Source organism: Opisthocomus hoazin, chromosome 7, assembly GCF_030867145.1.
Source record: "Opisthocomus hoazin isolate bOpiHoa1 chromosome 7, bOpiHoa1.hap1, whole genome shotgun sequence".
Lineage (NCBI taxonomy): Eukaryota > Metazoa > Chordata > Aves > Opisthocomiformes > Opisthocomidae > Opisthocomus > Opisthocomus hoazin.
The window spans coordinates 19,571,147-19,595,652 of record NC_134420.1 but is presented as its reverse complement, the minus strand read 5'-3'; the positions used below and the strand labels follow the sequence as shown (position 1 = coordinate 19,595,652).

Below are 24,506 nucleotides of genomic sequence, written 5' to 3'. Positions count from 1 at the left end.
TAGAATCCTGGTATTTTCAAGCCTTGTTTGTGGTATTTGCTACATCTGAAGTTAAGGAAATGGTTCTCCTCAGTGCTGAGATCTAAGAAAACTTCAAGAGTTTTGGAGGTTTTGTTAAATAAACCTCTTCGTGGTTCGGATGATCCTTTTAAAGGGATTTTGCAAGAACTTATCCAGTTTGATTTTCAAATCTGACTAAATGGTTGGAAATACCAGGAACTCTATGTTTACTTCCCACTTCATCTTTGAGTGGATAAAGGTTGGACGAGATGACCTTGAGAAGTCCCTTCCAACGTAAATTATTGTATGACATCTGAAAGTACGGAAAGAGGCCATGTAGCACATCAGCTTTAAACGTCTTTTAAGGAAGAGGGAAACAAAGAAAAAGAGAGAAAAATAGAATTGTCTTTGATTTTTGTGGCATAAGTATTATTGTTTTTATAACTCACACAGTACTATTAGCTGTAACTAAATGCCAGTGTGAGTGGCAGTCCCACATTAACATACCTGAATGTCCAATCAAACCTGATACACTCCAGAAATTTTCTTAGGCTGTTTGCAGGAGTGCAGGGCAAGAGGTGCCGCTTTTTAAGAGTTTATGTGTGTGTTGTATGTACGTTAGCAAAAAAAAAAAATTTACTGCTGGCAGACACCTTTTTCACTGGCAGCAGCACAGAAGAGCTACTTCCCTTTAGTACTGGGGAAATATTACTGAAATTAATGTCATTATACTGGTATGAAATGATGTGATGTGTGAACAGTATAAAGAGCGTTTTATGTTCTGTCCTGCAGGGCTGTCCTTGAAGATGATCCATACAGTCGAATGAAGCAAGTTTTGAGGTGGTATCTGTCTGGCTTCTATAAGAAGCCAAAGGTAAAAGAATGCATGAAGTTGGGGTTGTAATGGGCATTGAAATCTTCTGCTCTGGTTGTGTGTTTCTGTATGGCCTTTCCTTTGATCCTTTACCTCTTTTGTTCAGAAGACTTTGACCATTACTTTTAAATGGCATGCGTTGGGTTTTGGAATGAATATTGAATGCAAAATAGTGTTGGTCAACCTCAGAGCCTTTGCACTGGACAGTTAGAAGGCAACACTAGTCGTCAACAAGTAACATGTCCTCCGATGCAAGATTTTTCCCTTCACTGAAAGCAGGTCTCCTTTCTCTTTCCAGACCTATTAGTACTGTAGTGCCATGTTTCCTCATCAGTATCCACCCGCTGCATATAGTAGCAGAAATAATAAAGTTTGGTCATCTTGTACAGCTTTGATCAGGCAATATCAAAGGTTAAGTTTATAAGAGCAGCAGAGGAATCCGTGGCTCGGATTAGAATATTAGATTAGGAGGATATATGTAACCAGTTCTTCAGTTTTGATTCTTGTGATTACTGAGAAGTGGGCCCATGTGAACCTCATGAGGTTCAACAAGGCCAAGTGCAAGGTCCCGCACATGGGTCGGGGCAATCCTTGGTATCAATACAGGCTGGGGAATGAAGGGATCGAGAGCAGCCCTGCTGAGAAGGACTTAGGGGTACTGGTGGATGAAAAGCTGGACATGAGCCGACAATGTGTGCTCGCAGCGCAGGAGGTCAGCTGTATCCTGGGCTGCACCAAAAGCAGCATGGCCAGCAGATTGAGGGAGGTGATTCTACCACTCTACTCCACTGTGGTGAGAGCCCACCTGGAGTCCTGGGTCCAGCTCTGGAGCCCTCAGCACACAGAAGACATGGAGCTGTTGGAGCGGGTCCAGAGGAGGCCACAAAAACGATCAGAGGGCTGGAACACCTCTGTTACGAGGAAAGGCTGAGAGAGTTGGGGCTGTTCAGCCTGGAGAAGAGAAGGCTCCAGGGAGACCTTATAGCAGCCTTCCAGTACCTGAAGGGGGCCTACAAGAACAAACTTTTTAGCAGGGGCTGTTGAAATACAATAAGGGGTAATGGTTTTAAACTGAAAGAGGGTAGATTCAGACTAGGTATAAGGAAGCAATTTTTTACAATGGGGATAGTGACACACTGGAAGAGGTTGCCCAGAGAGGGGGTAGATGCCCCATCCCTGGAAACATTCAAGGCCAGGCTGGACGGGGCTCTGAGCAACCTGCTGTAGTTGAAGATGTCCCTTCTCACTGCAGGGGAGTTAGGCTAGATGACCTTTAAAGGTCCCTTCCAACCCAAACTATTCTGTGATTCTATGACTGAGTTTAAAACATCAGGGAGAAAATTATTACGTTGTTTTGTGGCCATCTCTGTAGAGCTGTATTGCAAATCTTCATTTGTAGCAGGTTTTGATTACTTTGTTTTTCAGGGAATAAAAAAGCCATACAACCCTATTCTGGGAGAGACGTTTCGCTGCTGTTGGTTTCACCCTCAGACGAACAGTCACACATTTTACATAGCGGAACAGGTAACTTGCTTTATTTGGGTGCCCAGGTGTTGCAAACAGCAACCCGCTTGCAGCTCTGTGCGTAGCAACACGGTCCTCTGCTCACCCTAGGAGAGGAACTTGGAGTTTTGTGTAAACATCCAGAGTGGGACATGGGGTAAACTAGCTGCTGATCTTTTTTCTTTGTAGATTTACAGAGGTTATGTGAGCTTTGGTGGGCACTTAGGACTATGAAAGCAGGTCTCACATGTTTAACATTAGCCTCTTCAGTAAAGAACTTTTCCATGGGATTCTTGCCCTACTGTTTTTTATTGTTAATAAAACATGGTTTGTGTTGCCTCTGTCAAAAGGGGCATAAAACACATAATCAAATCCTACTTTCCTTTATTTCTAAACTTTCTGTAATGATTTTAATAGGAGTAAATTGGGGGCTGATCTCTATATCTTTGAGGATAAATGAAGGGCAGAGCTCACAAGTAAACTGGCCTGAAAATACTTAGTTTGAGATTTACAGTGTTAATAAGGGGATCTGAGGACTGTGTGGACTTTTGTACAAGGGCTCCCTGTTTCACATACATTTTTTTCCTATTTAGTCAAAGAGTTTTTACTTTGTTTTATTTTATTTCAGACACTGCATCAATTTTATGGAGGTTATTCAGATGCTGCCAAAAAGTTCTACACTGTCATCTATTGTGTTGAAAAGCTGACAGTGTACCTGTTATCTTAATCTCAAATGCACAAGGACAAGAAAATATGGGGTGGGGGAGAAAGTTTGCATATATAATATTCTCATATATCATGGTCTTATGTATAATGTTCCCTCCTTTAACATTGAGGTTAATGGTACAAATGAGGCTTTGAGGACCCTGCTCAGTCCTGCGGCCTCCATCCTGCACTTTCCCTAGAGCATGTGTAACACCATGTGAGGCTGTGTGTGCACCCACCGTTCTGCTTAGCCTGTAAACACTGCTGTAAATGACCTGTGCCTATTTTTTTTCGAGGTCTCCCATCATCCGCCAGTGTCAGCTTTTCATGTCAGCAATAGGAAGGATGGTTTCTGCATTACTGGCAGCATTCTAGCTAGGTCCAAGTTTTATGGTAAGGCAATAAGCCTAGACAACATCGTGGCATTGGGTTTGGTTTGTTTGGTTTGTTTTTCAATCACTCCTGAGTGTGTTGAGAGTGAAGAACAAAGAAATGCTTCAGAGATCTACCACCAGGACACCCTAATTCCTTGTCTTGGCTCTCCTGCGTTTTCCCAGTTTCCACCATTTCAGTGGGAGATCACACTGATATTTAAAACAAAAATCAGATAGCAAAATTAAGAGCTTTAAAAATCTGGTTTTCAGAAAGCAGAGGTTTTTGAAAATGTGTGAGCAATTGGTTGTCAGGCTACTTTGCATATGCTTATGGATTAGTCATTTGATAGCTATCTGGTCAAACAACTGACTTTCGCAAAAGTCTCCGTATAAATTTAACCATTTGTCTAGCTCCCAGATTTCTGAGAGTTGAACCCTAGAGCTCCAAAATGTCCTCAGATCTTTTAATGTCAACGGAAGTAGCACAACTGCAAGCTCTGAAACAGTGTTGTTAGTTGAAATAGGGTTTTTGTTTAGACAAACACCTCGTAAGTACCATCCTCTGGTAAACATACTTACTGAAACACTTGCAAATAGTCATTGCTGTCCTTCTGGCAATTTTATTTGTTATTTGGGACCATACACAGTCAGAAAAGTTGTGAGAACAGAAGAACATTAATAACTTCCAAGCTTTCTGCATCCCACTAATGACTTATTTAATCTACTGCCCTTTCTGCAACAGGGGCTAAATGCCAGAGCAAATAGGAGCTGTACAGCAGAGAGTTTATTAGAACTGCCTGCCTCCAACAGTAAATGATTTACAGGGTCCTGAATTATTAGCATTCCTTTCATTAGTGACCTACATTTAAGTGGAAATGTTTTTCTAAAGTAGGATGAGTGACCAAGTATAACATGCCATTTTTTGATAGATATGTATTTGTTCTTTCAAATTCTAGGTAACTCACTTTCTGCACTGTTGGATGGGAAAGCAAAGCTTACGTTTCTAAACAGGGGGGAAGATTATGTAATTACTATGCCGTATGCCCACTGTAAAGGTAAGTTATGACTTTCCAAATAGAGAGCAAACAGAAAGAATAATATAATTGTATCTTACTCACTAATTTTGCACTGGCTCTCTTCTTCCCGCTCGAATACCTGGCACCAGGGAGCAGTTCCTCCACACACAAGTCGTAGTGCTCAGCAGAAGACTGGTAATCCTCACTGAAGTGTTTTTGGTTTGTCTGTGCAGAGCTGAGGACAGAATTACGCCCATCTAAGTTAGTTTTAACACTGTGTAGAAACAAAAAAATACTGCGTATGCGCACTGCAGGTAAAGTGAAGATGGAAAGAATAAGAGTACGTTTCCGAGCTTCTGAGGATAAAAAGTTTTTCTAATGTTACCACTGAAATTTTTTAATATATTTTCTGGCTTTTTGAGAATAAAGGAAATTCCTGACTTCTTTTCTGATTTCTTTGTTACTCTAATTGTGATATTCCTCAGTGTATGAGCTGCCTCAGTGAGGCTGATACCTGTTACCGTGTGGCTTTGCTCTGTCGAGCTCAATGTGCATTGAGGCCAGGGGCTGGCTGCTGACTCACTGCTGTAACTTTGCATTTGTCTGTAGGAAGCTAAGCGTTGCTGTCATTTCAACCACAGTGATAAAATCACTCCTGCAGCAGTTTGATTCAATTTTGGGTTTTGAATATTTTTTTATTTTGGCATGTTGACCTTTAAGTTAATGTTTATGGAGGGCCTAGCTACCTGAAAACAGTAGCTTCTGTGAATCACACCCTCTGTGAGCTATTCCTGTGCATAAATCTTTTTCTTGTCAATTTTTCTGCAAATGACCTATTCAGAAAATGGTAGGCATGTGCAAAAAGGAGTCCCCTATGTGACTGCTAGTCTCCCAGATTCTGCTGAACCCGTTACAGCTCCTCCATCCACCCTGTGAGAAGCAACTGGGTCTGTTTAAGCACTAGTGTAAATGAAGTTGCTGGGCACAACTTTCCTTATTTTTCCTTTCCCACTTTCAGATATACTATCAGCACCTGTGAGTAAAGCTATTTACCAGCTGATGTCATAGATGCAGAATATGGACTTAGGGGAGCATTCCTTGTGCTTTCAGTCAAGAACAAGTTCCTAGAAACTTAGGTTTCTGTCTTTTCAAAACTTAAAGCCAAGTAGTGTATTTCAAAGCATGTCAGCGAGAGACAGTTGGAGTTCAGAAAGCAGATCGCTTCCGCTGGGGCCTCTCTTAAGTCTCTTTTATCCCTTGCAGGGCTTTTATACGGTACCATGACAATGGAGCTTGGAGGGAAAGTTACCATCGACTGTGAGAAAACTAACCACAGGGCAGAACTGGAATTCAAGCTAAAAGTAAGAGACATTGTGGGCCCCATTTTGAATGGGTCTCAGGCTTGCCCCTGAGCTCCAGGCAAGGTTTGACCATACACACCAGCTCGTTTATGTAGCAGCAATGTATGCATGCACCACAGAGTGCCCTACCTGGAGAGGAGGCATCATCCTGCAGTTGGGTTTGCCCAGTGCAACTGGATTTGAACGCAGGAAGCCTGAGTTTTACACATGACTTCTTTGCTGTCAGCCAGCTGGGTACTGGCCAAACTCTGTTCTGAATGTTTGGCAATGACAGTGTGGCTTCTGTTTAGGACGGTACAATTATTTTTGTCTATATTTGCAAAATACAGCGAGGTGTACAAACTACTTTGAGGAAAGTTAGGATGTGGATCTTCAGTGCAGCTCTCTGGTAGCCATCACATACATACTCTTACCTTGCAGGTATCACAATGAGATGTACCTTGTGTTCCTCAAGGCTACAGGACCTTGCCTTGATGGTAGGGTAAGAGCCCATTTTCAGGCAGATAATTTTGAGAGGCTATCACACTGATGAGCCGCCCTGTCATTGCCTTGTCCTGACTTGTTCATGTAGCTATTCACTCCCCTAGAAAGCCTGGTAATGGAAATGTGTGCTGTACAGATAGAGTGGAGACATCTTTGAGCATATCTGTAGTTGTAGGTGTTAAAATTTGGGAGGGAAAGTGATGACCTGTAACTTGTCATGGACAGTTAAGTGCTTTTTAAGGAGCATCCATTTCTCTTCTGTTCCAACAAGCAAGTTCTTGCCTGGGCATAAAAGGAAAGATAGAGATCTGAGAGCCTGCATGACTTCAGAGTTGCAGCCTTAGCCAACATAAATGTGAGAGACGACTGGAGTTAGGGGAGTCTTTTGCAGACTGTGTTTTTCTGGGGGCAACAATAATTTGCTGTCTTTATGTGCCCTAACAAAGTGAACTGTTGCCCCGTGTACTTCCTTGATATTTGCATATACTTGTCTTTAAATCCTGTTCTTCCCATAGGCCCACTGTACTGCGTTGAGGGCCATGGAGTATTTCCCTGACTTCGTTCAGTGTCATCTCAAACCTACAAACACTTTAGAGCTTAAAATGCAGACCCTGCTTTTATGGCTTGAAAACAGTACGTTTAGTCCAAACATGACTCAGAAAGGTCCCTGTGGCTTAATTACGAGCTCAGCTTTGAATATTTCTTAGCCACCTTTTTTGACAGAATTGTGAGAAGTTAAAGGTAAACCCCATAACTTTGCTATTAATTTGGATACGTATCAATTCTCTGCTAGGTTGCATACATTGGTTCTTGAGATACTTGTGATTTCTTTTTCCATGGGTGTTGTGGGAAATTTGGTTTTATATTGATATTAAAAGTAAGAAAATTTCCTCTGCATAAATGTTGTTGGAAAATAGCTGCTAAAATGTCTGAAGAAATATTGTGTGCTATGAATGGAAGAGCTGGTCTCTCTGTCACTGCTGTTTCCTGTGTTTGGCAGGCAGGAGGTGAGGGGAATTTTCCATTGTTCTGAGAATTTTTTCCTTGACTCTGGAAATACCCTTTTTCTTTTTTTGTTTGCTGCTGACGAGAGCTTCTTCACGCTGGAGACTTCTTTAGATGCAGCCATCAGCAGTGCCACACTGCTGATGCTGTGTCGTTAGCAAGAAGAGTCACCCGCTGCACTAGTGCTGCTCCTTTTCTTTGGTCAAGACTGCAAGCTTAAGGGTGCAAACTGTAATGTGATTCTGGGCAACGGGAAGAACTTGCCCATGGACACTTATCCTGATGTCTAACTGACAATAAATGTATTTGCAGTGAAGGTGAGGCCTTGCACTGCTGAATGTTAATGCACCTGAAGGCTTATCTCCCTTCCTGCAGCTCCTACAGTGATTTTGGTATTTCGAACAAAAGGAGGAGGGCACAATGCTAGACAGTCAAAATCTGCATTAGAATTTGTTCTGCCTTTCCCCAGAAATAGTGGAAATCAAGCAGGTTGCGCTTCCCTTCCCTCCTGCTGCATCATTGTGTTTGGCTCCCTTCCAGTTCTCACTAGACTGATCATATTTTCTATTTCTACTCTCCCCTGACAGCCCTTCTTCGGTGGCAGCGCAAGCATTAATCAAATCTCTGGGAAGATTAAATCAGGAGAAGAAGTGTTAGCAAGTCTCGACGGACACTGGGTAACACACGATAATCGAAGTGTCTGACAGTTGAAGCGTGCGTGGCAGCGGGGCGCGTGGGAGGACTGGCAGCCCTTGGCCGGCTCCCTGTGTTGGGGCCGGAGCTGCAGAGGTCCCGTGTCCTGCCTATTCCCGCCGTCCCTGGGGAGCACAGGCGAGCAGAGCTTTCCAGGCCACACCTCTCAAGGTCACTTACGCTTCCGTAGTCCCATCCACCTGCAGTGTGAGTAACGCTTGCACTCCCAGAGCCTGGGCCACAGTGGGGGCCGGTGAGGCGCGCTTCCACCGAAGCCAGTGGCTCCGTATTTAGGGTCCCTGGCTTAGGATAGGCACTGGCGGCAGGACACACGGTTTGTGTTATGGGTGATTGTGAAAACCATGAGGCTTCCTTTTGTCTTGCTGTGTTCAGTACTTCCCCAGCTACAGCAGTATCGGGGAAGAACTTCACGGGGTTTTAAATTCATTATTTTCACAGCAAACCTTTACGACAGAAGATGATTCTTGTGCTGTTCATGAGGTGAAGGACAGAGACGTAGGTTCTGTGAGGGTCTGTCTGTACAGGCAGCGCAGAACAGTCAGCAGAGCAGTGAGCACCTTTGCACACCTAGTGTCCACAAGTGAATCACTCAAAGGCATTGTTAAGCCAAAATCCGGGAAGAATAAAGTTGCATGGTGAAGGATGTAGTCTAGTTTTGACTGGGAACTCCTGGTAACCGAGGCAAAAGCAGTGAGCCCTGGCTTTGGGCTGGACACTTAGGTATTTATCTCAGCTACATTTAGACATCTGCACCTTCATTACAGTTGGCTTATGCTCCCTTTCCAGTCCATAGACATTGCCACTTCTGAGACCAGACTTGTCTCATCCTAAAGCAGGTATTTAAAGCAGGCCAGGCGAAATGTGCCTGGATAAAGCCCTTTCTGTAGTGAGGTCCTAACCACAGCGTAGCCTTTGGTACTGGCCTCCTACCCTCAGGCAATCTGTCTTTTCTCATTATGAGCTAATGACTGTTTTGAAATGGGGAGATTTGCGCTTTCTAGGTGTATACGAGGAGATTTGCTCGCTGTGCCTGGGTAAGCTTTTCTGTTCTGAGCTCCCTTTCCTGCAGGATGAGTCTTGGCAATTGTGGGTTGTGCTGGGCTGCGGAGTACCTTGTCTGCGGTGGGTCCTGCGAACACCATTGGCGAGAGCATGTAATCGAGTGGCTTCCCTGGGGCGCCGAGCTGCGTGTTTGTGTGCTGCTCCGCTTCCAGCCTGCAGTGCTGGGGTTTTATCAGCCTGAAAATAATTTATTCCTCCCTTGTTCTTTGTGCTGGTTGTTTGTGGTGCACAAAACCAGAATGATGTATAAAAGAAGTTAAATGGCTTTGAAAGGGTGGCTCCATAAGCCGCTGTCTGGAGTTGCATGCTGTGAATAGAGCAGCTACTGTGCCGCAGTAGGGACGTTGTTTGTTCACCTCCCTCCCCACTGAGAGCATTGGCCTGCTCTCCTGAGCGCTGCAGGCTTTTCTCTGGCACTGTCCAGTTTCCTGACAAAAACCCTTGCAGCTGAAAGGCTAATTCTCTGCCTCAGGACCTGAAAACTGACCTGAATAAAGAAGGAAAGCAAACCCCAATGCTTCTCAGCCCCAGGATCAAAGCAGCAGCTGAGGGCTTGTATATATGCCCCTTAGAGATGCACGTGGTGATGTTTGGTAATGCCTGCCTGCCTCCTCCCATCCACAGCTGGGGGGCTCTTGGGGACCTGAGGACATGGCAGAGGAAGTCCTGAGGGAGACTTTGAGGGGGGATGAGAGTCCCTCGGGGTTGACGGAGTTTCACAGCTGAAGGTGTGGGAAGTGGACTTCGAGACATGCATCAAGGGACCGTGGCAGGGGAAGAAATGCAGCGGCTGGGATGCAAAGAAACTAGGCAGCGACAGGCAAAGCCAATAGCTATGACCTGAATAAGGTTTGCATGATACTCATACCATGTCCAGGCAGCTGAATGGCACCGATGCGCACGCTGTTCAGCAGCTGTAATCGTCTGATTCACTCCACGTGCAGTCAGCGTCGTGCTGTTCACTCTGTGCTCTGTAAGCTACGCCGTCTGGCTCTGCAGCGCTGCTGCGTCTGTGGGCAAGGCTGGGAAGCAGCTTAGTTAAGCAGGGCCACAGCAATCTTGTCTAGCTGGCCTCAGATCGGAGAAGTGCTGATTAGCTGTTTGTTGCCAAGTAAATTGGCAAGGAGTAAGGATGAAAGACCGCTGGTGTTTTGAAGTGCTGAATGAAATGGTAATGGTAGAAAAACCTGGCTAAACTGGGAAAAAAAAAAGTGAAAGAGGATCTCGGCTTTAGCTCTCCTTTCTGGAGAGGGGGTATTGCAGTAGGCTCTGTCTGAGATTTCAGTGTTGAGAAACAGAAGAAAGACTGGGAAAGGAGCTAGGGATTTTGTTTCTGTATGCTGGGTGGTACCTGGGAGGAACAGTGGGGAAAGAAGAGCATCGTAGGGCTTCTGTGGGTACCCTTGTCTGGGGACAAGGCTAACAAAAGGGATGATGTCCCTTTCTAATTCTTCTCTGATTGTTCAGCCAGTGTTTCAGAGAATGCCTCGCCTCTCTCGTTTTAGAAACTTTCAGGAAGTGTTCGGTGAGATTTAATGGGATAGAGGAGGAAAGAAGCCTTCTAACCAAGCCCAGTGCCAGATCATCAGCCGGAAGCAGCTTCCATTTGTCAGGATTGTTTTCTGCCTTGTGTTTCTGATTGTCATTAACCTTTTCGCTTAATTTTCCTTCTCAGGATGGGGAAGTGCATATAAATGAGTTGAAAAGCGGGAACGCGGAAATGTTCTGGAACCCGACCAGTGAAGTACGAAGGCAGAGACTGAAGCGCCATATTGTGCTGTTTGAGGAGCAGACGGACTTTGAGTCAGAGAGGTAAGGAGCCCTGGGAACGTCTCGCTGCTGCTTCCCCGCTGCAAGTGAGCAGGGACTACGAAGGCTCTGGTTCCTCAGCACAGTCTCCGAAAGGCAATGACTCGCTTTCACTGCACTTATTATCCAGCCATTTACCTGTTTTTTTTCCAGTCTGTTAACTCTGGAGTATTTCCATGAAGTATAGCTCTGAAATAACCGGGGAGCTGGGCTGAGAAGTGGTGGAGGCTACATTTTATCTGCCAAAATAACACCTCTCCCAGGACTCCAGAGATCATGAACAGAGCCTCTATATCTTCTGGAACATTTTATGGAAGGGCAAGATGTCAGTCTGAGGTCGGGTGCCTTGTTAAGAAGGGTTGTTTCAACCACAGGCTCTTAAGCTAGTTGCAGAAGTCACATGGAAAGTCTTGGCGTGAGCAGAGCAGTAGTTTGAATCACATACAGGATTTTATGAGAGGATGTAGTTAAATGGATGTTCAACCCTGCCACATAATCTCAGCTGAGATCTCCAGTGAAGTCTGCACCAGTTTTTTTAGGGTAATCTAGATTAGCTAAAAATACAGTCATGGCACATGACAGGAAATGGAAGGAATGACTGCCTGATGCAACGAGCATCCCGGAGCCAGTTCTTGAGCAGGAACAGCTAGAGCAACATCGTGTGGCCCTGGCTTCTAACCAACTAGTCCTGCCATCCCACCAGGCTAGTACGTGCAGTTTGCTGCCTGGCTCTGCACTACATTGGCCGCTTTCCTCTGGGCATCTAATTTTGATGTTGCATCACATCATGCTAAGAAGATTCCCCTTTTATGGGCAAAGAAAGGGATTGCATGAAAATAAAACCACATGAACATTTAGTTTGTTCTGGACAGTAGTGGGTGTTTTGGGCAGTAAAGTCTGTATTTGTAACTTACAGTAGTGCAATTGCCGTTGTTGCAGAGCAGAGCAGACTGCAGCACTTTTCTCTATTAATCTTCTGAAGAAGATTCTTTAAAAGGAGATGAGAAATCTCAGTCTTAGGGATGAAGAATCTCCATTGCTCTGTTTACCAGGGTACTGCCAGAGCTTACTCCCTTTGCAGCATCAGCGATTAAGAACAATACATCCATCCAGGGGAAGGAGGCAAAAGGAAAAATTCTAGAGATCCCTAACAGACATTCCACCGGGCACCTTATTATGCTGGCAGTTGCATGAATAAATGGCCATCTAATCCAGGTTATGTTCTGCCTGAATTGCTTAGTCTTTCTTGCAGTGCTGAAAAATCACCTATTTTCACAAACGCTGGAGAGTCTCTGAAGCTCGTACCATTATGCAGCTCACCATGGAGGGTCTCATTGTCTGACACACAGCTCTTGATGGAGTAGTTTTCCCATGTCAAGTGATTCTGTGTGTGTCCCTCTGAGGTTCTTAGAATTGGAGGTCTCACTCTTTACACCACCGCATTCCTTAGGACTGACTCTTTACACCACCGCAGTATTTTCTCAGGCTGTTATTTTCACTCCTCCCTCCCCCACCCCCACCACTTTGAGTTTGAATTGAGTTTCCTTCCTTTGTTTCTGGGAGAAAAGATTCGTACACAGGAAAATGGGAGTGACGTGTCAAAAAGGACAGGAAAGTGTTCCTCTGCCTTCAGTTAATTAGCTAAGAGGCTGCTTTTTTGGAAATGTTGTGTTAACATATGGTGATAGAAATAATGAAAGCATCACTATCCCCTTTAAATTAAGAGCTTCACAGCAAGCTCCAAATTAAATGTAGTAATGTATTCATCTTCTAAACGGAGGACTTGAGTTCTGTGGAGCTGGGACTACTGGAACAGCCTGGATCTCCGGTGCCTTTTCTAACCGCTAAACCACCCAGTAATGTTGTGGGAGGGCTAGCTGCTAATCTCAGAAGTGTTTCCAATCTGAAATGAAGATCAGAGTGCTCTGATTAGAGGAACTGTGGAGATGCCTATCACAGCTTGGTTGTAGTGCACAAAAAGGTAATGATTTTTCTCTCGTAAAAGGCAGATCCTCTCCTCCGGGCAGAGGCTCAGTGAGACATCATATGACAGATCATGTATTTTTTGGCAGCTGAAAACAAGCACGAGTGAAAGCCTGTGTTCATGCTTGCAGTTTGTGAGCACAAGTACATGTCATTTCTTTCAGATTGAATCACCTTCCTACAGATCAGGTTGCTAATCCTATACAGAAGTACAACGCTGCATGTGCAGGTGCAAGCCACTCACATGAATTCAGTCTCCAGTGCTTCTAAACTTTAAATATAAACCCTTTGTTTCAGGGATGGAGATTAACACAAAGGATCCTAAACATAAATGACGGGAAGGGCGATGAAGATAACAGATTCTCCATTATACATTATCCTCTCTAAAGAGGCCACTGACCTCAATGAATTGAGCATAACTATCTTATGTCTGTCACACAGACAGCACTGAAGATTTTAATGAATATTGTAGGTGATGTTATCTAAGGGAAAGTTCCCCTATTCTTCAGTAGATCATTGTATACAGCATTCAGTGTTGCAATTCTCCTAACTTTCCTTTAATTTACAAGCCAAAATTGAGGCTGAGCAGTCCTGTTCCAGTTCCTCTGGAGTATCAACAGGCCAGAAAAGTGTCTGCTCTAGAGTTCCAGCTGGCAAACACGTTGTTGGTTTCAAGGTGGTTTAACTTGCCTCCCTGTTTATTTCTAGGCTTTGGCAGCACGTTACCAGCGCAATAAACAAAGGCGATCAACACAAGGCGACACAAGAAAAATTTGTGCTGGAAGAGGAGCAGAGGAATGCCGCCCGGGAGCGGAGAGAGAACAGCACAGAATGGAAACCGCTGCTCTTTCGGCACGATGCCACGACTAACGAATGGCACTACAAATACGAGGAGTGAGTGGTGGGGCTGGGGGTTATGAACAGGCCTCACTGCTTGAGTCCTCAGGGGTGCAATCAAGGCTATAGACCTGTAATTCGGGTCCTGCCATTCCCCAGGCTACGCCCTGGGCTTGCTCTTTCTGAGCTCCATGTCGTTATTAAAATGCATATTCCTGATACTGATTGGGAATAGCTGGAAATGAGGGCTTGGCAGTGGAAAATGTGCTGTGCCATTGGTACAAATCCCTATTGCTGTCATCAAGTGTGGAATCATTTAGCAGAGATTTTCTGTCCTGTGTGAGCAGAGTTGTCAGCTATGCTCCCCTCCCTGGGCAAGAAGCCTCTGGAGACTGAACCACCCTCATTTATTGCTAGGAACTGTGAACGCAGAGGGAAGTATCCTTTAGTCCTGACACTGCATCTGTAGAAAGTCTTGTTACTGTCAGGGATGAATGCCCCGGTGCAGGTGGAATTAGCATGTTGCTCTTAACACACCTGGTGTGGGATTCTTGCTTTTCTAATGCTTTTACCTTTGGTCTCAAAAGTTTAAGACCTTGGGATCCTTTGAACGACATTGCCCAATTTGAGAAGAACGGGGTACTTCAGACCATGGAAAGACACTTATCCACAAGGATGTCAAACCACAAAACAACATGCATAAACAATCAAATTACACGGCACAAGGTAAAAAGCCTGTTTTGGGGAATATAATATCCTTTATGATTGTTTAGATACGGAGCCCTTTTCTGCAGCGTTTTCATGTAAGCACAGCATAGGCTGAAAGGTTTGTTTTGGGTAAATATAGCTTATGATTCTAGACCTGCAATATTATACCATCATTAACTCCAAATAATTATAATTCTTTGTTGACATATTTTATCCATTTTGCCATTTTTCTTCCACTCAGTGACAGTGACTCTTATACTGGGTTTTGCATGTGACTGAGCTGAACTTCACGTTTCAGTGCTTTCAAAGCAGGAAACTTCCCATAGTGAGGGTGTGAAAAAGGTTTTGGAGTACACAGCTGAGTTCCTGCAACTTCAGTTTCAGTCTTTGCCATCTGCCTTTATCATTTACTTCGCCTTAGATAAGACAAGAAACCTCTCTCCATCGTTCCCTTAAACAGGGATGATACTTTCTTATTTCATTGCATTCATCTTTGGAGTAATATATGTCATTCATAAAACACTTTGTAAGTGTAGAACTGCTGAACTAGCTACATATAACTCATATTACTCTGAATAACTCTTGTCTTATTATGAAAATAGATTTTTCTTTTATAATACCCCAAATCTGAATGTCTCTGAAACAATGGGAAAGTTGAAAGTTCATAACTGCTTTTCAGGCCCTCCAGTGAGAAGTGTTTGAATCAAAGGGGTTGGCGTACCCATTCAGGAGGTAGGGAGAAACTTCCCAAAGTGCGTCAAAAAATTAGGTATAAAAGTTCTGTGATGTTTAAGTCTTTCAGGCACCTTCTGAAAAACCTTCCACGGGAAATTTTATTCTAAATTTTTCTTCCTTTCTTCCTACCTCCTATGTATCTGGTTGGCAGGTACACAACTCAGCAAAAGAACTGTAAAATTTGTCTGTAGTATGTGTCAGTTAAAGTTACAACAGGAATAATTTGGGTGGGTGTCTTAAGGATGTTATCATTTGAGGAAATGCTTCTGTGCGGGGCATGTGTGTAATATCCTTAACTGGCTGCCAGCAGTCCGACTACTAGGAGTTGCTGAGAAAGTAAACTCTGCAATCTCGCAGATATTGCCCAGCACCCCAAATTATTTTGCTTAAAGCCAAACACAAGAGTCTGCAATCTGCTGGTGACCGAGTCTCTTTTAACCTCCTGTTTTGTCCAGAGGTCTGCCAAAGACTGCAGGCGCCGCAAAACCAGCGATCAGCCGTCCAACCACAGCCAGAATACAGAGAGCAGCTGTTCAACGCCAGAGTCGGTGCAGGAGCTCTCAGATGATGATGGCAAGTATTTGGGTATCACTGGGTCAGGCTTTAAAGCTCTTCTCTCTGTGCCTTATCCCTTGAGCCAGCCCTGGGACATGTCCAGGCCCAGTTAATGCTGTGGGCCCATAGCCCCCAGGCAAACACAGAGAATGTTCTGCTTTTCTGTTCTCCTCACATACATCTACTCCTCTTTCTGCCTTACACTATCCGTGCCAGCAGGGGCTTTCCCTGGCACAAACACGCTGGAAAAATAGACTGACATTCCAGTCAACAGACAGAAAGCAGGCACTCAGTCAGCGAGAAAGGCAGCGGCAGCGACAGGAAGATCTGCGGCTGGGCACTCAACCGAGGCGCACAGGGGGGTTCCCGGAGCCAGGGAAACCTGAGGGAAGAGCAGTGAGACCTGCCAGGAGCCGGCAGCTCTCGCGAGCAAGTGGGGCTGACGTTGGCATGGGCATTGCCAGCAGCAACCGTGGGAGATATAAACAGCCCTTAAGGAGCGTGAGCGACCAGAAGCACGGCAAACAGAGCGGGCAAAGAGGGCATGGTGCGGCAGTCAGGGCATGGCGTGGCAGTTTGCACAGCAGTTTGCGCAGCAGTTCGCGCAGGGAGGGCCCTGCAGCCCTCCTGTAGACCACAGCCAAGCGGAGAGCTCCAGGTCTCTGCCATAATGGAGGGCACTCACCTCAGAGCTATAACCAGAGCTCCCATGGTGGGCGCCGCTGTGATGTCTGATGCCTCACCCAGACGGAACTGGTAACAAAGGAGACTTCAGTACAGGCTGCAGCTTGCAGCGAGTGCCCAGACCCTTCTCCTGGAGCACTGGTGAGTGCCTGCACAAGCTGCAGGCAGGTTGAGGATCTGATATGTTAGGTGGCCGAGCTGCAGGAAACAGTTAACAGGCTACGCAGTATCAGAGGAGCTGAGTTGGCGATAGATACATGATTCCAGAACCATGCTCCTGTGGAGACCACCAGTGAGAAAGAGACACCTTGGACCCTGGTGACCCACAAAAGCAGGACTCCGCTCCAGCCTCCACCCTCCAGCAGAACTATCAAAAATAAATATGAGGCTTGAACAACCATAGATACCCAGGAGCAAGATCTGCAAGAGAAATCTACGCCAGCAGCACACAGCGGGTACCGTAAAAAGAAACGACGGGTACTTGTGGTGGGTGACTCCCTGTTAAGGGGCACTGAGGCGCCCATCTGCTGACCTGACAGGGAGGCACGCGAGGTGTGCTGCCTTCGGGAGCTAAGGTCCAGGATGTGGCCAAGAGGGTGCCACAACTTGTGAAGAGCACAGACTACTATCTGCTGTTACTCTTTCATGTAGGCACAAATGACACTGCAAGTCAGAATGTTGGCAGAATTAAGGAAGGTTTCAAAGCCCTGGGGGGTGAAAGCAAAAAGCTTTGGTGCCCAAGTTATCTTTTCCTCTATTTTACCAGTTGGAGGAAGGGGATCAGCTAGAAATAGGCGCATTATGGGTATCAACTCTTGGCTTCGTGGCTCGTGCCGATGTGAGGGTTTTGGGTTTTGTGACAATGGGACTTTCTTCAATGACTACAACCTGCTAGAGAGGGATGAGATCCACCCATCTAGAAAAGGCAAGGGGATCTTTGGCAACAGACTAGCCAGCCTGGTGTGGAGGGCTTTAAACTGAAGGACTTGGGGGGTGGGGGGCAAAGTCACAATGCTCAAGCCATCCCATCTGGCTGGGGATTAAGAGTGGCTAATCAGAGCAGTGACAAATGTTCCTCAGCTGTGCCCCAAGCTGAGAAGCAAAAGACCAGCTACCTTAAGGGTGGGCATGGACATGGCAGACCCTTTTGCACCCCTCCAGGGAAACCAGCATGCTCGAGTTCCTCTCTGAAATGTCTGTACACCAACGCACTCAGCATGGGCAATAAGCAGGAAGAATTTGAGATCTGTGTGCGGTCACAAGGCCACGATCTCATTGGAATTACAGAGACATGGTGGGACAGCTCGCATGACTGGCATGCTGTCACGGATGGCTGCACGCTCTTTAGGAAAGACAGGCCAACAAGGCGAGGTGGTGGAGTTGCTCTGTATGTGAGGGAGCAACTGGAATGCATTGAGCTCTGCCTGGGGACAGATGAAGAACAAGTTGAGAGTTTATGGGTTAGAATTAAGGGGCAGGCTCATATGGGTGATGTTATTGTGGGTGTGTACTACAGGCCACCTGACCAGGAGGAGGAGGTTGATGAGGCCTTCTACAGGCAGCTGCAAGCAGCCTCACAGTCACAGGCCCTGGTTCTCATGGGGGACTTCAACCACCCTGACATCAGCTGGGAAGACCACACAGCCAGGCACATGCAGTCCAGGAGGTTCCTGTGGAGCATCGATGACAAATTTGTGATGCAAATGGTGGAGGAACCAACAAGGAGAGGTGCTCTGCTGAACCTTGTGTTAACAAACAAAAAGGGACTGGTTGAGGATGTGAAGGTTGGAGGCAGCCTTGGCAGCAGTGACCATGAAACTGTGAACTTCAGGATCCTGCGTGGAGGAAGCAGGGCGATAAGTAGGATCACAACCTTGGACCTCAGGAGAGCTAAATTTGGCCTCTTCAAGGAGCTACTTGGAGGAATCCTGTGGGTCAGGGCTGTAGAAGGCAGGGGGGTCCAAGAGAGCTGGGCACTGTTTTAACATCACTTCCTTCATGCTCAGGATCGATGTAAGAAATCTAGCAAGGGAGGCAGGAGACCTGCATGAATGAGCAAGGAGCTTCTAGCGGAGCTCAGACAGAAGATAAAGGTCTATGGAACGTGGAAAGAGGGACAGGCCACTTGGGAGGAGTACAGGAATGTGGTCAGAGCATGCAGGGATGCAGTGAGGAAGGCTGAGGTTCACCTGGAACTGAATCTGGCAAGGGATGGAAGACTAGGGATAATGTGAGGCTGCTGCTGAACGAGGTGGGTGTCCTGGTGACAGAGGATACAGAGAAGGCGGAGTTACTGAATGCCTTCTTTGCTTCAGTCTTTAGTGCTATGGCTGGCCCTCAGGAATCTCAGGCCCTGTGGGTAAGAGAGGAAGCCTGCAGAAAGGATGACCTTCCCTTGGTCGAGGAGGACTGTGTGAGAGATCACTTAAGCAATCTGGACCCCCACAAATCCATGGGCCCCGATGGAATGCACCCATGAGTGCTGAGGGAGCTGGCAGATGTCATTGCTGAGCCACTCCATCATCTTTGAGAGGTCCTGGAGAACAGGAGAGGTGCCTGAGGACTGGAGAAAGGCCAATGTCACTCCAATCTTCAAAAAGGGCAAGAAGGAGGACCCAGGGAACTACAGGCCGGTCAGCCTCACCTCCATCCCGGGAAAGGTGATGGAGCAGCTTATCACGAGGATGGTGAGGGGACTGGAGCATCTCCCCTACGAGAAGAGGTTGAGGGAACTGGGCTTGTTCAGCCTGAAGAAGAGAAGACTGTGAGGGGACCTTATAAATGCCTACAAATATCTGAAGGGTGGGTGTCAGGAGGATGGGGCCAAGCTCTTTTCAGTGGTGCCCAGTGACAGGACAAGGGGCAATGGGCACAAACTGAGGCACAGGAAGTTCCGTCTGAACATGAGGAAGAACTTCTTCCCTCTGAGGGTGACGGAGCACTGGAACAGGCTGCCCAGGGAGGTTGTGGAGTCTCCTTCTCTGGAGATATTCAAGACCCGCCTGGACAAGGTCCTGTGCAGCCTGCTGTAGGTGACCCTGCTTAGGCAGGGGGGTTGGACTAGATGACCCACAGAGGTCCCTTCCAACCCCTACCACTCTGTGATTCTGTGATTCTGTGATCCTGGAGCTCATCAACAAGCAAGTGGAGGAAAAGAAGGTTATCAGGAGTAGTCAGCATGGATTCACCAAGGGGGAATCATGCCTGACCAATCTGATAGCTTTCTGTGGTGGCATGACTGGCTGGGTAGATGAGGGGAGAGCAGTGGGTGTTGTCTACCTTGACGTCAGCAAGGCTTTTGACACTGTCTCCCATAACATCCTCATAGGCAAGCTCAGGAAGTGTGGGCTGGATGGGTGGACAGTGAGGTGGATTGAGAACTGGCTGAATGGCAGAACTCAGAGGGCTGTGATCAGCGGCGCTGAGTCTAGTTGGAGGCCTGTAACTAGTGGTGTCCCCCAGGGGTCAGTACTGGGCCCAGTCTTGTTTAACTTCTTCATCAATGACCTGGATGAAGAGTTAGAATGTACCCTCAGCAAGTTTGCTGATGACACCAAACTGGGAGGAGTGGTGGATACACCAGAAGGCTGTGCTGCCATTCAGTGAGACCTGGACAGGCTGGAGAGGTGGGCAGAGAGGAACCTGAAGAGGTTCAACAAGGGCAAATGCAGAGTCCTGCACCTGGGGAGGAACAACCCCATCCACCAGTACAGGCTTGGGGCTGACCTGCTGGAGAGCAGCTCTGTGGAGAGGGTCCTGGGTGTCCTGGTGGACGACAGGTTGACCATGAGCCAGCAGTGTGCCCTGGCTGCCAGGAAGGCCAATGGGATCCTGGGATGCATCAAGAGGAGTGTGGCCAGCAGGTCGAGGGAGGTTCTTCTTCCCCGCTACACTGCCCTAGTGAGGCCCCATCTGGAGTACTGTGTCCAGTTCTGGGCTCCCCAGTTCAAGAAAGATGAAGAGCTACTGGAGAGAGTCCAGCGGAGGGCTACGAGGATGGTGAGGGGACTGGAGCATCTCTCCTACGAGGAAAGGCTGAGGGAGCTGGGCTTGTTCAGCCTGAAGAAGAGAAGCCTGAGAAGGGACCTTATAAATGCTTATAAATATCTGAAGGGTGGGTCTCAGGAGGATGGGGCCAGACTCTTTTCAGTGGTGCCCAGCGACAGGACAAGGGGCAATGGGCACAAAATGAAGCAGAGGAAGTTCCGTCTGAACATGAGGAAGAACTTCTTCCCTCTGAGGGTGACGGAGCACTGGAACAGGCTGCCCAGGGAGGTTGTGGAGTCTCCTTCTCTGGAGATATTCAAGACCCGCCTGGACAAGGTCCTGTGCAGCCTGCTGTAGGTGACCCTGCTTCAGCAGGGGGGTTGGGCTAGATGATCCCCAGAGCTCCCTTCCAACCCCTACTGATTCGAAGATCCGGTAGGAAAAACCTAACAGTACAATGTATTCTGTTAAGCAGGTATTCTTTATTGCAGCGCCAGGCACACGGGGGATTTCTCCTCCAAACGTGCGCGCCAGACACCCTGTTGCTTCAGGTTAAATACAATCACACATGTAAATAGTCATTATATTTATAGGAACTAATTAGCATATGTAAATATCTTTCACGCATGTCTGTTAGCATCTTTGGGTGGTCTTCGGGGGTCCCAAGATGAAGGCCCACCCTCTTCATCACGCTGTTTACTGATTGACATTTGTTTCTGCGCAAACTCAGTTCCAGGATCACATATATCATGTCCTTCAGGGTGTTTTGCTCCGGTCTTGTTGCTCTCTGGGTGCCTCCTTATCTCTGTAGCTTGGCGCATTTGCCCTCCCGAGGCTGAGCTGTCTGGAGTAGAATTATTTAGGAGTCTCTTTTATCCCACAATTATCCCAATTATTTGCTGAGAACCAAGACCACTTTTATTTCACTTAATTATTTTGTCTAATGACTAAGTGATAGCTTGTGCCCATGTCCTTCTACTACATTCCTTAATGAGAAAACAGGGATTAGTGTAACAGTTACATCGTTAGATCACTATGCATGCAGAAATACAAGTTACAGTACTAAAGACTACTAAAAACTAGAAAATATTAAGGCTTTTTGTTACAGTTTCACATTTCTTACAATGCCCTCTATCACTACCATTCTGTGATTCCTTTCTCATTCCCTTTTCTTAGCTGTTGTTGGAGGTGACCTTGAATGTTTCAGAGATGAGGGCAGGTGTGAGCACTCCATTCCCCTGCCCTCAGCTGGTGAGCAGGCTGCAAAAATTGTTTCCTGAGAGCCGAGAAAGAGCCCCCCCCCCCGCCCGCCCCCGCCAGTGTCACAGAACCTGTTCCACTGGCCTGGGTCTTCAGGGTGGAAGATTCCGTCCCCTGTCTCTTTCCCCCATGTTTCCTCCTGAAAGTGTCCCCTCTGGCTGTGACAATTTGATCGCAGCTTGCCACTTGCTGGGTGAACCTGGTTTGTGTTTCATCACTACCACCAGAGATGGTGATAATGTCCTTCAATATTTTGCTGCAGGGTTTGAAAGCCTGTGTGCTCAGTGCGGGAAAGAAATGAATCACCTGAAGGAAATTCATTCAGCCGTCTTATCCCTACAGAGAGCCCAACAGGACATACACAGGTAACCATTTTCACTCATCAAATCAATGGTCTTAATGAGCTAAAAATAACCTGTGGCATTCAACTCTTCCGCTGTGGCCTTTGGAGCCTACTTATCAGCTGCAGGGGTGCAGCTAACGACTGTTTCAATAGGTAACCTATTAACACACCGGAAAGGCAAACCCACTCCTGACTTGAAACAGTGAGGAAACCTCTTCTTCTTAATGCTCCCTTTATGGGGCAAAATGATCACCTCAGCATGCGAAGCATCTCTGGGCACTCCCAACTGCAAAACAGCTGCAGAAGTTGGGAGGGGCCGGGCCAGATCCTGGCTGTAAATAAATCTCTGTTAGGCAAGAAGGCATGGGCTCTGCCTTTTCATGAAGCGTGTTAGGAATTTGCTCAGTTTGTTGTAGGGGTGCAGGCGTGTGGTCTGAAAACTGGGCTCCATGGGTGAAAAGCATTTGAATTCCTGCTTTTTGTATAAATTGCTAGTTGCCATCTGAGAGAAGCAGTGAGGGCACCTGCTTCACCTACTGCTGGCAAAGGGCATTGCCCCCCAGATTGCTGTGGGGAGGGCAGGGGAGGTATTCGCTACTACGTCTGCTTGGTGCAGCCCTGCTGATTCCCTTCTGCACGAGGAGTATGTCCGGCCCTCCCGAGCCTTCAGCGGGGTGCGATCACACGTGAGGCCCGCTCTTCTGGACCCCAGAGCCATCGGTGATATGGCTTTAGCTCTTCTCTGCTGCTCTTGGGGGTGCGCAGGGCAAGTTCTTGTATTTGGGAGGGTTAGGGCATAGGTTTGTACTGGATGTGCTGGATGAAGAGATATTGTGGGGTTTGTGCCCCTACACCTCATGCTAACCAGCATGCTCTGCCTGGCGCGGCAGCAGCCAGAAGTACGTACCTTCCTGTTAAAAAGAGGGCAGGTAAAGTCTGCGGGGTGCAGTGCTGTGCCTGTGAGGGTGCCTCTGAAGTACGGGGATCCCTCCTGGTGTGGAAGCTCTGGGTACACGTGCTTGTGGGATTGCGCACCTCCCTCTGGCATGCAAATAAACATCCTGCTTTCTTTTCCAGAAACCTCAGTGCTCTGAACAAAAAGTCCTTCCACAGGAAGGTCTCTTCTGAAAGCTTCCTCCTGGACTCTCGCTGTTGGTTTCTCCTCTGCATCTTTCTTACGTGTCAACTATTCATTAATTATGTCTTCAAATAAAATCACTACGTTTGGCAGCAATAACGATTACTGGCTGCAGGAGGGGGGCCACTCACGCAAGGAGCCCAGCGAGGCACCAAAGCACTTTAGAACCAACGTGGCAGAGGCGGAAGAAGGTTGAAAAATGAGGTTAAAAAGGGACCTAGGAACCTGCAAAACTTTGTTCCTGCAGATTATGTCATTTTTGCCTTTTACGTGTACATCTTCAAGGACCTCTTAACCTGTATGGGCCTTAATGCTGAAGCCAAATGTAGCTTTAATTGTGCAATTTGTTTTCTATGTCTTGTCATTTTCTGATGCAATTAATAATTACCCAACAGTATTGGTACCCCCAAAAAGGTAAACACCCCAGCATTTTGGAAGGGTCACATCGGCCTGGTTCATAGCTGTACGGGTGAGGGAGGGCTGTTGGGGAGCTGTAAAGAACTGATGTCCACGGTCCCTGTCCAGCTGCGCCTAATTATGGGAGGGAGCACACTTGGTCCAAAAAACCCACCCCTGGGATATGAAGTCATGATCTGTTTTGTCAGCCCACACAGAATGGGACCTCAGGATGTGTTTTATTTTCCATTCCACAGGAACTGTAAATATGCCCAGTTGCCTAGAGCCATTCCTCTTTAGGAAGGGGACAGTATTCGGTGAAAGCTCCTCGTTTGGTTGCGGAGCTGACTGGTGTCCCGGACCGGGCCCATCGAGTGTAACGTCAGACACACCTGTTTGTAAAACCTTGTCATTACTGTTATTATTTGCTATATGGCTGTTTTATAATATCACACACTAGCATTGTAGAGAGGAATCCACTGCCCCAGGATCGGTGAGAGGGATGGGAGCAATATAGGTGTACGTGTGTTCAGTCTTAGGCACATTTAATGTCAAAGGTCAGGAAGGAGGAAGGGTTTTGCCACTGCATTGTGCAACTCTGTTAATAGTCTTCCTATTTTACACCATTTTTTAAAGATTTGCAATATTTTCTGTAGACTGCGGACAATACTAAGCCTTTCTTTTCTGGCCTGAAGTAGTTCCAAGTGGTAAGTACTGCTATATATACAGCCTTAAAATACTTAGTGGTGGTGCCAGTCTGGGCTATCTTTCAATGTACATGTTTCCAAATTTTTAAGTACATTCCTCGTCATATTCCCCAGTTAGGGGAAACCTGTTTGTGCTTGATATGTTGAAATAAAACTACACACAACTTTCAGTGGCAGTCTATCTGACAAACTATTTGTGTGTGTGAATTCGGTTTTGTGTTTTGTAGCATTTTACAAGTAAACAATTCTTAGGCCATGCTTTTGAGA

General features: G+C 46.6%; 1 protein-coding gene across 6 annotated transcripts in view; it reads left to right on the top strand.

Annotated features, from left to right (window-relative positions):
* The window catches only part of OSBPL5 (oxysterol binding protein like 5), a 202,603-nt gene extending 178,188 nt beyond the window's left edge, over positions 1 to 24,415 (top strand). For all 6 annotated transcript variants that reach the window (XM_075425237.1, XM_075425238.1, XM_075425242.1 and 3 more), the window contains 12 exons: positions 793 to 874; positions 2,300 to 2,398; positions 3,379 to 3,475; positions 4,413 to 4,511; positions 5,736 to 5,833; positions 7,909 to 7,998; positions 10,773 to 10,909; positions 13,598 to 13,783; positions 14,314 to 14,452; positions 15,625 to 15,742; positions 21,918 to 22,020; positions 23,076 to 24,415. In XM_075425237.1, coding sequence (XP_075281352.1) covers positions 793 to 874; positions 2,300 to 2,398; positions 3,379 to 3,475; positions 4,413 to 4,511; positions 5,736 to 5,833; positions 7,909 to 7,998; positions 10,773 to 10,909; positions 13,598 to 13,783; positions 14,314 to 14,452; positions 15,625 to 15,742; positions 21,918 to 22,020; positions 23,076 to 23,211 — 1,384 coding nt within the window. In that variant the 3' untranslated portion in view covers positions 23,212 to 24,415. The remainder of the gene's footprint in view (positions 1 to 792; positions 875 to 2,299; positions 2,399 to 3,378; positions 3,476 to 4,412; positions 4,512 to 5,735; positions 5,834 to 7,908; positions 7,999 to 10,772; positions 10,910 to 13,597; positions 13,784 to 14,313; positions 14,453 to 15,624; positions 15,743 to 21,917; positions 22,021 to 23,075) is intronic.
* The last annotated feature ends 91 nt before the right edge of the window (positions 24,416 to 24,506 follow it).